This window comes from Rutilus rutilus (genome assembly GCF_951802725.1).
Source record: "Rutilus rutilus genome assembly, chromosome: 17".
In the NCBI taxonomy this organism is placed as follows: Eukaryota; Metazoa; Chordata; class Actinopteri; order Cypriniformes; family Leuciscidae; genus Rutilus; species Rutilus rutilus.
Window position 1 is genome coordinate 25,801,508 of NC_140230.1, and position 14,652 is coordinate 25,816,159.

General features: G+C 35.9%; 1 protein-coding gene across 21 annotated transcripts; it reads left to right on the plus strand.

Moving 5' to 3' along the window:
• Positions 1–3,155: 3,155 nt before the first annotated feature.
• On the plus strand, positions 3,156–14,631 carry tcea3 (transcription elongation factor A (SII), 3). 21 transcript variants are annotated; one of them, XM_084385246.1, is made up of 24 exons: positions 3,625–3,681; positions 3,769–3,855; positions 4,556–4,618; positions 4,952–5,057; positions 5,230–5,338; positions 5,533–5,697; positions 5,779–5,877; positions 6,641–6,730; positions 7,316–7,399; positions 7,514–7,621; positions 7,727–7,840; positions 8,116–8,205; positions 8,345–8,455; positions 8,558–8,611; positions 9,044–9,103; positions 9,282–9,347; positions 9,455–9,526; positions 11,402–11,461; positions 11,790–11,947; positions 12,077–12,133; positions 12,250–12,404; positions 13,159–13,305; positions 13,438–13,509; positions 13,608–14,631. In XM_084385246.1, the coding sequence occupies exons 2-24, from the start codon at positions 3,787–3,789 to the stop codon at positions 13,614–13,616; spliced, it is 2,118 nt and encodes a 705-aa protein (XP_084241372.1). In that variant the 5' UTR covers positions 3,625–3,681; positions 3,769–3,786; the 3' UTR covers positions 13,617–14,631. The 21 variants fall into 21 exon arrangements, with proteins under 21 accessions (XP_084241373.1, XP_084241377.1, XP_084241359.1 ...); XM_084385247.1 differs by lacking the exons at positions 3,625–3,681; positions 3,769–3,855 and adding an exon at positions 3,156–3,397; XM_084385242.1 differs by lacking the exon at positions 3,625–3,681 and adding an exon at positions 3,284–3,397 and having other exon boundaries at positions 7,316–7,621.
• Positions 14,632–14,652: the final 21 nt, after the last annotated feature.

Genomic DNA, 14,652 nt, shown 5'->3' on the forward strand with positions numbered 1-14,652 from the left:
GCCCAGAGAAAGTCAAAAAGCTTTTAAATTTTCTCTTGCAGCAGCAAAGAGCTAATGCAACTAATGAACAGCTGAGCCAGCAGACTTGTGTGAATGACAGAGAGACGTCTACAGACTGCAGTATTGGTTGTTTATCAACAAAGTCTAATAAACTCTACTGGTCTCTCTGAGCTAGACCTGATAAGAATATCCAAAATTGGATTTGCAGTTTTACAAAAACAAACTAGAACTATTGCATCATTTGTTGACATGCATATGTCAATAATAATTATCATCTGTGTTGCCCTACAAAGGCAAAATTTATGACACATTTTGAATGAATTACATTGCAACCAAAATTGAGTGTGTGATCTGTCTTATATATGACCCACAGAATTTAGCTCCATTATGCTTGAATTCAAAGAAAACTGTGAAAACAACTGTATCAATCAATATAAAATAAAACACCTTATATGTGATCCTGGACCACAAAACCAGTCACATGGGTCAATTTTCTGAAATTGAGATGTATACATCATCTGAAAGCTGAATAAATAAGCTTTCCATTGAATTATGGCTTGTTAGGATAGGGCAATATTTGGCCGAGATACAACTATTTGAACATCTGGAATCTGAGGGTGCAAAAAATTCGAAACATTGAGAAAATCTCCTTTAAAGTTGTCCATTTATGTTTGCGATTGTGCTGCATTCGTATATATTTACGGTAGGAAATGTACAAAATATCTTCATGAAACCATGATCTTTACTTAATATCCTAATGATTTTTAACGATAACTTTGACCCATACAATGTGTTGTTGGCTATTGCCACAAATATAACTGTGCGATTTGTGACTGGTTTTGTGATCCAGGGTCACATATGCTCACCAATATTATCAAAAAAGACATTAAAAACAGTTGGTATTATAATTTAAAAGTAACTTCTGTTGTAATTTATTCCTGTGATGGCAAAAGCTGAATTTTCAGCATGATTACTCCAGTCTTCAGTGTCACATGATCCTTCTGAAATCATTCTAATATGTTGATTTGTTTCTCAAGAAACATTTCTAATTATGTTGTGATACATTTTTTGTTCAGGATTCTTTGCAATATATGTATTTAAAATATACATCTTTTGTAACATTATAAATGTCTTAGTGTCACTTTTGATCAATTTAATGCATACTTGCTGAGGAAAATTGTTCTTTAAAAAAAAACAGTAATTAAGGTGTTTATCAAAAATAAAAATAAATTTCTCTTGAAAATGCAACATTCAATACACGTTATGTGTGAGACTAGACAAGTAAAAAAAAATTCAGTGCCAGTTTAAAGGATTTCACCTCATTGCAACTCTCAAGCTGATTAATACTCTTTAAGCTGATTAAGAAATAAGTGAAACTGGGTTTGTAGGTGGCAAAAACTGTCCTGAATTTGGCAGCAAGAAATATGCTATGTAAGGGGATGTGGATGTTCTCACTAAAGGATTAATGGCAGATAGGAAGGGAAATGAGAGTAAGAGGGGATTTACACACTAACACACTTCTGCCTTTAACTATCTTGTTATGGAGCTCAGCGTCTGTGGTATCACAAAGGCACTTATTGTCAATTGCAGGAATCTGAGTGTAATGCTAAGTTCCTTTTTTGAAGCAATTGATGTCTGTGACGACTTAGCATGAATGAGTTATGTTTAGTTAAAAGGCTTTTAATTGCATAGACACATGTCGCAGCGAACCAGTGTCTGGAAATTTGTGTCATTGTTTAACACGGTTTGCAGCATCTGAGCTACATCAGACTATGTTGAATGAAACACTGTTAATATCTGTCTTTTCTCAGAGTTATAATGACAAACACACCTTTGTGGTTTCGACCAGGCATACTAAAGCACTAGTTCTGCTCCTGGCGTGTGAGCACCTCAAATCCTCAGCAAATATCAGTTCCTTCAAAAATGTTGCCACACTCGGAACTATCCAACTTAACCAACAAAAAAAAAGTTCTATTGCTGAGATTTTATAAATACACCCTTAACCAAAGGCTGGTGTGCATGCCGTGGCAATCCAGCCTAGCATCTTTGAGTTTTATTACAGGGGCTCTCTGCGCCTAAAAAAACTGAAGCACGGTGAAATCATTCATTTTCTGGTCTGATGTCATCTCAGACTCTCCATAATTGCCGGAGTCCGGCGTCTTGTGTCTATAATTGGTAGAGACACCGCAAACTCCCTGAGAAGACACTGTAGGTGGGTACTGGTTGATTCATTATTTTGTCATCAAAGGTCATCAAAAGGAAAACCATTTTTCAAGTCTCTTCTTTTTTCCTCGTTCTTTTTTCTCTGTGGTTTGAAAACCGGGCCTTCCAGGCAAATTCTACTTGTCTGTCTGTTGCAGTTGAGAACTGGTTGCAGTTGCTGACTGATGTGGGGTGCTTGAAAAGGGTAATGATAGATCTGTTTCCCAGAAATATGCTAATTCAGCACATTTTAAACGTATGTTGATAATTTTATATCATTTATGCAACCATCGAAGCCATAGAGGTTATTTAGGATTAAGACATTGGAGAAAGCACACACTCGCAAGGTAGGTGCCACAACATTTTTGCTGTGTTATTTTAGGACAGATGTCATCTGAGGTCATCCCATAAGAGATTGACATTGAGCTTTATTTTAGCCTCTCAAACATAACAATAAGACATCCAGGCCCCACATCACAATTTTCCTACGGAAAGAGTGCGATGAAAAGTGTAGGAGGGTTTATGAAAATCCATTTTCACCCTCCCACAAGCTGCAAAATAAAGCCAAATAGTACATTCCAGGTTGTTTAAAGCTTAAGTGTCTGTGAATATTCTCTATATGACCACAGGAAATACAATGTTAATTCGTCAAAAGGAGACGCTGACTGACAGTCTTCCAATTTTTATTTAAAAGATGCCATGAAAGTCAATGGTTACCAACACTGTCCCTAACATTCTGCCAATCTCCAATTATGTTTCAAAGAAGAAAGTCATGGGATAACATGAGGTTGAGTAAATTATAGTAATTTGTGAGTAAACTATTTCTTTAATCATTTATATTTGCAGTTAGTTGCACTGCTCTTCCACAGCAGATGCAACCGTTCAGAGGACATTAATATGTGACACAGTGTTGCCATCTGCTGCTTAACTGTAAAACATGTCGAGTTTTTATTGCTTACTGCGTAGTCTATTGAACCAAATGCATCAGACCTTGCCTCTTGTTTACTACACACGGTCTGATGCTTTTGAGGTATGCTTGCAAATGTCCAGACATTTGTGAGTGAAATTTGAGTTACTCAATGAACATTTAAATAACAGACTACAAGTTAGTATGGAAAAAATGCCATGGAAGTCAATATCTTATTTTGTGTTCAGCAGAAGAAAGAAATGTATACAGGTTTGAAACAACTTGAGGGTGAGTAAATGACAGAATTTTCGTTTTTGGGTGAACTATCCCTTTAATCGAAAAATAAATAAAAATAGCCCTATTTATATTCAAAAACAGACATAAAATACAATAGACCCAAGTTACAAAGTTCATGGTGTGTCCCTCCTAACAATCAAAGAGAACTTTTAGCGCTCCCTGGTAACATCTATATTTAGGAATTGTCATAAATCCAAATGAAATTGATTGACAACTCCGACTGTCCCGAAGGCCCCGCCCCCCGACTCAACTGACCGTGCAGGAGCAACTTATGCGTGGGAACAAAACTTCGTACATTTCGCTGAATTAATAAGATTTATATGTCATAACGTATTATAAACACATCTCATTTTCACTTACAGCGTATTAATGCGCACACAATGTCACGAGAGGAGGACCTGTTGCGGATTGCTAAAAAACTAGACAAGATGGTGTCTAGAAATAACATGGTGAGATCCTAATTTTGACGCAACGCTTCACGCTGTTTGTTTGTGCGATCTCTGCGCATGCTGCTTACGAATAACTAGTTTAAACTTTCTTGCATGTGTGTTTGCGCCGGTTTAATTGTGCTTAATTAAGATACAGGCGTGCACAAGCGTTGTTTAATTTGGTTGCTAGTGAGAGAGACATAATGCGTGTGTGTAATAGGACTACAGAGACGCATATGCGAGTGACAACAGGTGTTGGCTGAGGATTGAGCAGATTTACTTTAGATTTATTCAGGGCAGCAACAAGAACGAAGACAAAAGTGCGCCATTATAGACAGTTTAGTTGACGCTGTATGCTGGTTTTTGTGAATACTTAACAGTATGTATTGGATTCCTCGTAGTAAATTGCACAAGGTCGAGGAGGGGGTGTGTGTTTTGGCCGACTTGAATAGTTTTACGCGCATGAGCACAGAATTTAAAGGGATATTCACCCAAAAATGAAAATGAAACTTATGCCATAATTTACCCACCCTCATGTTGTTTCAAACCAGTATGATTTTATATATATATGTGTGTGTTGCAGACCAAATGTTTGAGAACAGTAAAAGTAACAGTGATGTGTTATTACCATACAAAATAAGTAAAATACATGAAAATATTAAGAAAAATCATAACAGTTGCTTAAGTAATTAAATAATTGTTAATCTCCCTTTCTGTGTAGGACGGAGCTCTAGATCTTCTGAGAGAATTGAAAAATTTCAACATGACACTGAAGCTTCTTCAGGTATGTCTGCTGGATCAACTGTATTGACATACATTATCAATCCCTGTAGAAAAATATAGCTGCAAATCAATGGTATCACAAAGAGCCATATACACACACAGTGCAATCAATATGGAGAATGCAAATAAAATATCATATGGAGAGATTCATAATTAAAGTGAATTTTTAAAATGATGTGTCGTGAGAGACTTATGAGACTTATGAATGATAAAACAGATATGATACATCAGATAGATCGGTGCATAAACGCAGCTGTTCTTGTTAATGTCATCATTGGTTGTCTTACATCTCTTGCTTTTGTTTGTCTAACATTTAATATTTACTTTGTTCCAGGATACAAGAATTGGCATGTCTGTGAACGGAATAAGGAAACATTGCACAGATGAGGATGTTGTCAACTTGGCAAAGATTCTTATCAAAAACTGGAAGAAGCTTTTAGGTAAGGGTAATATTTTAATGAAAAAAATCTAAAAATCAGATACAGATCAAATTTACTCCAAATCCCATTTAAAAAAGGTTCATAATACATAATATATTTCATGTTATTCATATATGCAGTATAATATAGTCTGGCTTAATATTTTAAGTCATACGCCTTTTGTCTTTGTCAGAATCAGCTCAAAACCAAAAGTCTGAGAGGACAAATGAGATGAAGAATGGCAATCATCCAAGCAAGGCATCAGGGTCACCCAACAGGACTCCTCCTGAGAGAGAGTCCAGGTATGTTTGCTAATAACAGGGTAAAACATGGAAGTATTCCATACTTTTTTGTACAGTGTAATTGAAAGCTTTAGGAACCTCTTCCTAAAAGCATACACGAGAGTGGCCTATTTTGTTACTAACATTGATTTACGCAGAGGTTGAGGCTAGCAAAGTGGTTTGCGTTATGAAGTATAACCTGTTTATCTCGTCAGTCCACGGAGATCGACAACGGAAATTAAACCAGAATTAGACTCCAACAAGAAACTCGATGAAAAACACAGAAGAGAGAAACGAGATGCAGAGCTCAGGAACAGAAAGCAAGAAAGTGACCCGAAAAAAGAGAAACAGTCTATTAACAATAAAAAGGAGCTAGAGAGGTGAGAAGCCCTACTGCTGTATAAAGCCCCTCTGCTCATTCCAAACTGGAAAAATTAGATTTTTACGTGTATTCTGTTTAGGAAAGATGCATTGAACAGTGATCATCTTCCCTCCGGAAAGACGCATTCATCTCAGCCCCCCAAGTGTCCTCCTCCATCTGGGGAAGTGAAGAGGGAGAGGTTAGGGCTTGTGCATGCAGTTGAAGCATGTGACTGGGATTAGGAGGAACCAGTTGTACTACATAAAAAAACAAAACAAAACATGAAGCCATATTATTACGGTGAAAGTATCAGCATTTCAAACTCATTTCTGATTATCTAGGAAAGTTTAAAATGTCACAGACTAACAAGGTCATGGCAATTGCATGAATGGCATTTTCTTCTGAACGTTAACATTGTAGTTTTTCTGGTGATAATGTTAAGCAAAAATCTGAATTTAAGAATTGACTTCCAATTAATGTCCAAAAGGATGTTGAATTCAGTTTGAATTGGACAGAAAGTGGAATTTACTGAATTTATTTACATAGTCACACAATAAAAACAAAAATGGTTAATTTCATTATACAATTTTTGGACTAATTATGCCTGTTTCCCCTCCAGATTTCTAAAATATATATATTTTTTACATTAATCAGATAAACTTAAAGTTAAATACTCAAACATCAAAACAATAAAAAATTTTTTTTTTTACTTTTTTCTCAACAGCACAACAAAATGTCCAACATGTTATAGTTTAATAATCATTTATATAATCCTTAAATTAAAATTGTAATTACAATTCTACATCCTGTTTGCTACCTCAATTACAATTCAGGAATATCCTTAAAATATTCTCAAATCTGAGTGGTGCACAATCCTGTTGACATAATTTTGTTTTACTTTTCCCACTTGTATGCTGGGCAAGCAGAGTTGCAATGTAAGATGAATTTTTACTTTTGTTTAGGAAAGATGCTCCCGTTGATTTTTTCCCTCCTGCTTCAGTCATTTCTCACCCTCCTCTAAGACGCTCATCAGTAGATGTAAAGAAAGAGAGGTCAGAGCTTTATGCTTGTGTTTGGACATGTGTTAGTTAAGAATACGTCATTATAGTGTGAAAAGTTTTATTTTCTGATGCAGTCTATTAGTCATAAGGCTATCTACAGTGATGGCTGATACAGCAAAAACAAAAATACACTACCTTTAAAAAGTTTGGGTTCAGTAAAAAAATTTTTTAAATGAATACTTGAATTCAGCATGGAAATATAAATTTGATCAAAAGTGACAGTAAAGACATCTATAATATTACAAAAGATTTGTTTCAAATACATACTTTCTATTCATCAAAGAATCCTCAATAAAAAGTGGCTCAAAAATATTAAGCAGCACCACTGTTTTCAACATTGATAGTAATGAGAAATGTTTCTTGAGCAGCATCAGTATTTTAGAATTATTTCTGAAGGATAATGTGCCACTGAAGACTGTAGTAATGATGCTGAAAATTCAGCTTTGCCATCACAGGAATAAATCCCATTTTTTAAATATACAAAAACATAAAAAAATCTTAATGACCCCAAATTTCTGAATGGTAGTGTACGTGGAGTTCAAATGCTGAATTTGGATGTTTACGTTTCTTGCACAGAAAAGACACTCTGGGTTCCTCACAGTCTCTTCCTCTTCAGTCTCATTCTACTAAACGTCCCTTCTCAGATGGAAAGAAAGAACGGTTAGACATTGTGCTAGAAGTGCATGCAGTGTGTGACATGAAAATATCTGCTTTCATGTTGAATCAACACTGCAATGAGGCTGGCTTTTTTCTTTTTCTTTTTCTTTTTTGCAGGAGAGACACTCATGAATTTCTTTTTCCTCTTCATAATCACTCTCATCCTCCACTTCCTCCTCCTCCTATTCCTATCCCTAAGCGCTCATCAGAGGTGAAGAAAGAAAGGTCAGGGATTGCTCTCAGGAGAATGTGTTCATAATTTGTATTATTTATAAAAAAAAAATTATATATCCAACATAGGGGGTCACCACTAAATATCTATTTTCACAGGAGAGATCCTTCTGAAACTTTACCTCCTCCTGCTCCTATCCTTTCTCTTCCTCCTCCTCCTCCTCCTCCTCCTCCTCCTCACAAACATCCATCACTAGAGGAGCCCAGAGAAAGGTCTGAACACCTTTCAGTTCAAGTTCATGGCCCTCTCTTTTGATAAAGTGAAGACAAGAGCACAATACTATATAATATTATTGCTTTAGTTTGGTTTTTGTTTGTTTTATTTTGTAAAATAGTGGTAGTGGCTCTCAATGATTCAGTATTCAATTGGTAGAAAATTGTAAATGATCATTTCTAGTTCAATAGATGACCTAGTATCGCCACAAGTGAAAGTTTTTCCCTTTGTTCTCATTTTAATGCAACATTGGAATTGTATATTTGTTACCTAGGGCAAAGAAAGCAATTGATCCGAATGCCCCTCTTCCTCCTTTACCTTTCAATCTACATCCTCCTCAGAAACGAGAGATGAAGAAAGAAAGGTTAGGGCTTGGCGTGTTGTCTTTTTGAGTAAACAAAGTACTTTCAGTCGCTTGCAGCATTTTTTTTTTAGCGTAACAGTGTTCTAACAAAGCGCAGTGTTGTTTGTCTCATAAATAATCAGTGACTTTCTTTGCTTAGAAAAGAAACAGCGGATCCCAGTGCTCCTCTCCCTCCTGTTCCTCTCCATCTTCAACCTACACCTACAAAACGTCCCGCGTTAGACACAAATAAAGACAAAGAGAAAGAAAGGTTAGGGACAGAGGAAATGAAAAGCATGTTGACATGAATAGCTGTGTGCCTGTACTTAATTACTTCACCATCTGAAGAATAACTACAACTGTTTTACTATAGAAAAGACACATCAGACCCGAAGCGACGGATGTCTGAACACAATGAGAAAGATAGGTCTGAAACATGATGAATACTAACCCTTGAACAATACCATTGTTGAGTGAAATTATACTTATAAGTTGCACAGTGTATCACTAAACCATTGGTGTTATTAATTTAAAGGGGTGGTTCTCCCAAAAATAATTATTTTGGCATCATTTATCATGTTGTTTCAAACCTGTATGACTTACTTTCTTCTGTGGCACACAAAAGGAAAATCTTGAACACTGCTTTCATGCTGCATAAAAGTTATCCAAATGACTTGTGTGCTACATACTCAAAGAAAGCCATACAGGTTTGGAATGATTACAATGACAGAATAATGACACAATTTACATTTTTGAGTGAACTATCTCCTTCATTCAGTTTGGATGAAGTCTTTTCATGGCTTGTGGTGATAATAATTTTCGCCATCCCAAAGCGCTGAGATGATTTTCTTTTTCTCAGAAAAGACACAAGAGAGAGTAAACCACTTAAAAGACCGTCAATGAAGCTCAAGATTGAGAGGTTTGAATTGATGTTTTGCAACTGAATGTAGGCAGAGGGCAGCAGAAGTGCATGCATTGTTGATATTTTGTCTTGGGAGTTTGAGGATGGTGGCAATTTGCAAGACTTGTGGATTTTTTATGTTCATTAAAACAATATAACTTGTCACCAAAATTCCCTACTCTGCTTTTATTCCTAGAAAGGACTCCACAGATTCCAAAAAGCTCCCTCCTAGAAAGCCGAGCATGGAAGGACGGAGAGACAGGTCTGCTCATGCATTACTAAAAAAAAACATAGAAAACCAAATAAAAACCAAAAAAAAATGGTTACTGACATTCAGGCATTTGTGTTTTGCTCTTTTTTTTACTGCAGTAAGGACTCTACCGACTCCAAGTCAAGCCATCACCTTTTGAAACGACAATCAAGTGAAACTAAATTGGAGAGGTAACATGTTATAGTAATGCAGTTGGTCTTGCAGTGAAATATTGAAGCATCCAAAATATTGATGTGTTCCAATTCATTAACGTTTAAAAGGAAATTTTATAACCAACTGGTGGACTAGTCTAACAAACCTCCAGAAGATGCTAAAAAAAAAACCCAGTCTATATGAATATCAATTTGAAATAACCTATATAATCTATATGAGTCAAATCCCATACTGAATGCTGCTGAAAAAAAAGGTCATATGTAATGTGCTTGCCTTGCATTTGGATCATTGTACACTAAACATAAGTGTTCAACGTTAGCCAATATTGACATATTTATTAAAATCTTCTGAATCAACAGGCAGTGGAGGACCAATAAATACAAACTTAAAGGGATACTCCACTTTTTTTGGAAATAGGCTCATTTTACAACTCCCCCAGAGTTAAACAGTTGAGTTTTACCGTTTTTGAATCCATTCAGCCGAACTCCGGGTCTGGCAGTACCACTTTTAGCATAGCTTAGCATAGATCATTGAATCGGACAGGACCATTAGCATCTCTCTCAAAAAAATGACCAAAGAGTTTCGATATTTTTCCTATTTAAAACTTGACTCTTCTGTAGTTACATCGTGTACTAAGACCAACGGAAAATGTAAAGTTGCGATTTTCTAGGCTGATATGGCTAGGAACTATATTCTCATTCCTGCGTAATAATCAAGAAACTTTGCTGCCGTACCATGAGTGCAGCAGGCGTAATGATATGACACAGCGCCTGATAATAGGTCTAATAGGTTAGACAAACTTAGTCCCGGTCACGTTGGAAGTTACTGAGCTGGGGACTATTTTCAGGCGCTGCGTCATATCATTACGCCTGCTGGACTCATGGTACGGCAGCAAAGTTTCTTGATTATTACGCAGGAATGAGAGTATAGTTCTAGCCATATCAGCCTAGAAAATCGCAACCTTTCATTTTCCGTCGGTCTTAGTACACGATGTAACTACAGAAGAGTCAAGTTTGAAATAGGAAAAATATCGAAACTCTTTGGTCATTTTTTTAAAAGAGATGCTAATGGTCTTGTCCGATTGAATGATCTATGCTAAGCTATGCTAAAAGTGGTACCGCCAGACCCAGAGTTCGGCTGAATGGATTCGAAAACGGTAAAACTCAACTGTTTAACTCTGGGGGAGTTGTAAAATGAGCCTATTTCCAAAAAAAGTGGAGTATCCCTTTAATAGCCTATTATAAACAGAATTCCTTAAATAGATGTTAGTTAACATAAGTCACAAGGTATTGTTATTCGTCAACTATAGGAGGATTCCTTTTGTTAGGATATTGATATAGGATCTGTTGTTGTTAAGTAGCCTAAGTTTAATTTATAATGTTTCTCCTTTAAATTGGAATCAAATTTCATACCAGTATATAGACCCTCATAACGTAGTAAAACAAGCCTGTAAGCAAGCTTAATTGTTAAATGAAATAGAATAAATACGGAACAGTTTTGTGTAGGCTAAGTCAAAATACTCCATCACCTTGCTCATCTTCCGAGTGGACATTTAAAAAAGAATGAATGAAAGCTCTGAGGTAAAATATGATTTTGCTATCTGCTTAAGATGTACACTTTGTAACACAAATAACATGTTTAAAAAATGTAACACTAATTCAAGTAATTTGAATGTAGCCTTTGTAGAAATAAATAAAGCTAACCATAAACATGCACAAAAAAATGTATGTAAACGAATAGTATTTCCAATGTTGACTAGCAGCAATATCGTTTAGTTGACTAGTCTCGCACATCACTAATTCAAACCTACTGATCCTTTACAAAGATAAATGCATGACTTTCATGTTCAACACCGAATGCGTACTATAAACTCTCATGTGTTATTTCTCCAGGAGAGATTCTACTAACTCAAGGTCTGGCAGCTCACCTCAGGCCAAGAAATCTAGTGAAAGGCAAGAACTATACTTTACTGTTTATTATTATTTACTCGTTTAGATGTGACCAGCATGCCATATGGTGTTATTGTGGCATTATGTTCTCACTCTCACCCTTTTGGATAGGCTCAGATATACTTAGAATTCTGCCTGCTTCATATTCCAGTTATAATATATGTACACAAAATCCCAAAGTCATTCAAATCATGACTAACATATTATGAAAATGTTCACAGACAGCAGTGATCAATGATTCTGTTGGGATGTTGGAACATTCTATCTTTAAGTAATTGTCACGTGGTCATTAGAGAACTAAAGACGCCTGCTTTTTGTTTTTCCCATACAGCAAGAGTAAACCAGAGACCCCAAAGACGCCCACAACACCCACAAGCCCCCTCTCTCCGCTTGGCTCCAGTGTGGGTCCTTTATCTCCTCGTCTGCTAACCGGGGATTCCATCAGGGACAAATGCATTGAAATGCTGACCGCCGCACTACGTACAGATGGTACGCAAAACAAACACTTGACACCCACACAGAGTCTGACATATATCACAGACATACTGACATTATTATTCGTTTTGATACTCATTATTGTGGAGATGATGCTCACAATATGCTTTTCTTTCCTATTAGATGACTACAAAGACTATGGGGCAAACTGTGAAGGCATGGCAGCGGAAATCGAGGATTATATCCTTAGTGGACATTATTGGTTGACAATTGCTTTGAAAATGAGTGTAGAATCCTCTTGAAACCATTGCTTAAAATTCAAAAGTAGATATCCTTAACTGTCCTCCTCTGCCTACATATCTACCAGGAGATAAGAGCCACAGACATGAAATACAAGAACAGAGTCCGCAGCCGCATAAGTAACCTGAAGGATCCCAAAAACCCCAATCTGCGTAAAAATGTCTTAGCTGGAGCCATCGAGTTGAGCCGCATGGCCACCATGACTGCTGAGGTAGATTGCACATTTTGGACCTCTAAAATCATTTAAATTTATAAATAATAAATAATATGTAAGTCTCACCAATGCTGCATTTTATTTGAAAATGCATTAAAAAATACAGTACAAACAGTAATATTGTAAAATATTAGTACAATATAAAATAACTGTTTTCGTTTTGAATATATTTTAAAATGTAATTTATTCCTGTGGTGACAAAGCTGAATTTTCAGCATCATTACTCAACTCTTCAGTGTCACATGATCCTTCAGAAATTACTTGCTCAAGATTTCTTTTTTATCATCAATGTTGAAAGCAGTTGTGCTGCTTTATATTTTTGTGGAAACCGTCATGTTTTTTCAGGGCGAATAGAAGGTTCATTTATTTAAAATATAAATTTTTAAGTATTTACTGTCGCGATTTGATCAATTTAATGCATTCTTACTGATTAAATGTATTAATTCCTTGTAAAAACAATCTTACTGAACCTTTTGAATGGTAGTGTAAGTTAATTTTTCTTACCCCATTTGCCCAAAATGTTCTGATGGTTATGTTTCAAACAAGAATTACATTATTAGATATTAGATGTTAGATTGTTTTAACTGGAAAATTTGTTTGCAGTGCAATAGTTTATTTAAAGTGCAATGTTGTAAAACTTAGCCTTTGAAATGACCTGTAGTCAAACAAATATCTTCTACCCAGAAATATGATACAGTATATCAGAAGCCAATCTGCTGTCTATAAATGAACACTGTTCTTGCTGTTGTAGGAAATGGCTAGTGATGAACTGAAACAGTTGAGGAACGTGTTGACCCAGGAGGCCATCCGAGAACATCAGATGGCAAAGACTGGAGGAACCACAACTGACCTGCTGCAGTGTGGCAAGTGCAGGAAGAAAAACTGCACCTACAACCAGGTACATCGATGAAACCGCATTTTCTAATATTACTGGATTTTTAGCTGTATATATTTATAGTGCAAATGAACCTAGTATACAAAGTTCTTTCATTTGTTGTAGAAAATAGAGTAATGTTTTGAACCTTCACAGGTGCAAACTCGGAGTGCTGATGAACCAATGACCACCTTTGTGCTGTGCAATGAATGTGGTAATCGCTGGAAGGTCAGAAAAATATGTTTTGGCTTATGTATTTTATATTTTTTTTACGTCCAGTAGAACAATGTAAGTAACAAGTGTCTTTCAATATATTTTTTTTCTAGTTCTGCTAACTTGAAGCCAGGAGTCCAACAACATTGACCATGCAGCAGTGGCGAGGCCAGAAATTTAAAAGTGAGGGTGGACCAATCCCTACTCTCAAATTGCATCCATTTAAAAAAATAGTTTGACAGTTAGGTTTAGTTAAATGTGATTTATTGTCAGCCAACCGTTTCATGAAAACAACGGCTGGGCAAGGCTTACCCTTCCCCTGGCAGAGGGAATTTTCTCACTCAAACCACTGACTTCTGCTGCTTCTGATTGCTTTTAGAGGGAAAAGCTGCCCATAACTGCTGTTCTATGATCAGTTTTCTCTGTAATAATAGCATATTGGTGATTTGGCAAACGATCCAGTGCGTATCTGTGTTTGTGCTCTGGAGAGTGTGGAAGGTTTCTATTTACAATGTTTTTTTACATATGCAGCCAATCACAGACGTATCTATTGGTTTCTTGAATGCAATGGCCAATCAGAGGTGTTTAAGTTAGAATCCACTAACCCTGGCCCTTATGTAGCCTCGCCACTGCCATGTAGGATTCCTCATCTTTTTTTCTTTTTTTTTTTGGAAGAGAAAGTAATATAAAGGTTTATTCTACCAGCAAATGGTCCTGAATTTATAATATGTAAATTAATTCTTTAACTTTTACAGAAGTACACATAGCAAAGAGTGTGTTCTGTATATTCATAATTAAAGTGAACATTAATAACTTGGGAGATGTAAATCTGATCAAATTCTACACTTTTATACTGTTTTATGAAATGCCAGTGTTATTATAATTTTAGTTTTTTACTTGATTAATTGGTTTATTACACAGAATCCTATTGGGGTCAGACTTATGTGTTAACAAATTTTAAATTTAATTAATGAAGAGAATCCTAATCTATCTATACAGTACAACTCAGAAATGCTTTTTAGATGGATCTAAACATTTTGTTTTAAATTATGGTGATGCATAAAATATTGTAGAGAAAAATCGCAAAAACTAAAGCAATAATTGTAATATTGATTTGAATAAATGATGTTGATTTGATATTTTTTGTAGTATTTTTTG

Bases quoted from the DNA above. Each gene is read 5' to 3' on its own strand.
- tcea3 (XM_084385242.1), top strand. From the start codon at position 3,787: ATGTCACGAGAGGAGGACCTGTTGCGGATTGCTAAAAAACTAGACAAG. The intron at 7,622-7,726 runs GTCAGGGATTGC...CTATTTTCACAG, and splicing joins TCAGAGGTGAAGAAAGAAAG to GAGAGATCCTTCTGAAACTT. The intron at 9,527-11,401 runs GTAACATGTTAT...TTATTTCTCCAG, and splicing joins AGTGAAACTAAATTGGAGAG to GAGAGATTCTACTAACTCAA.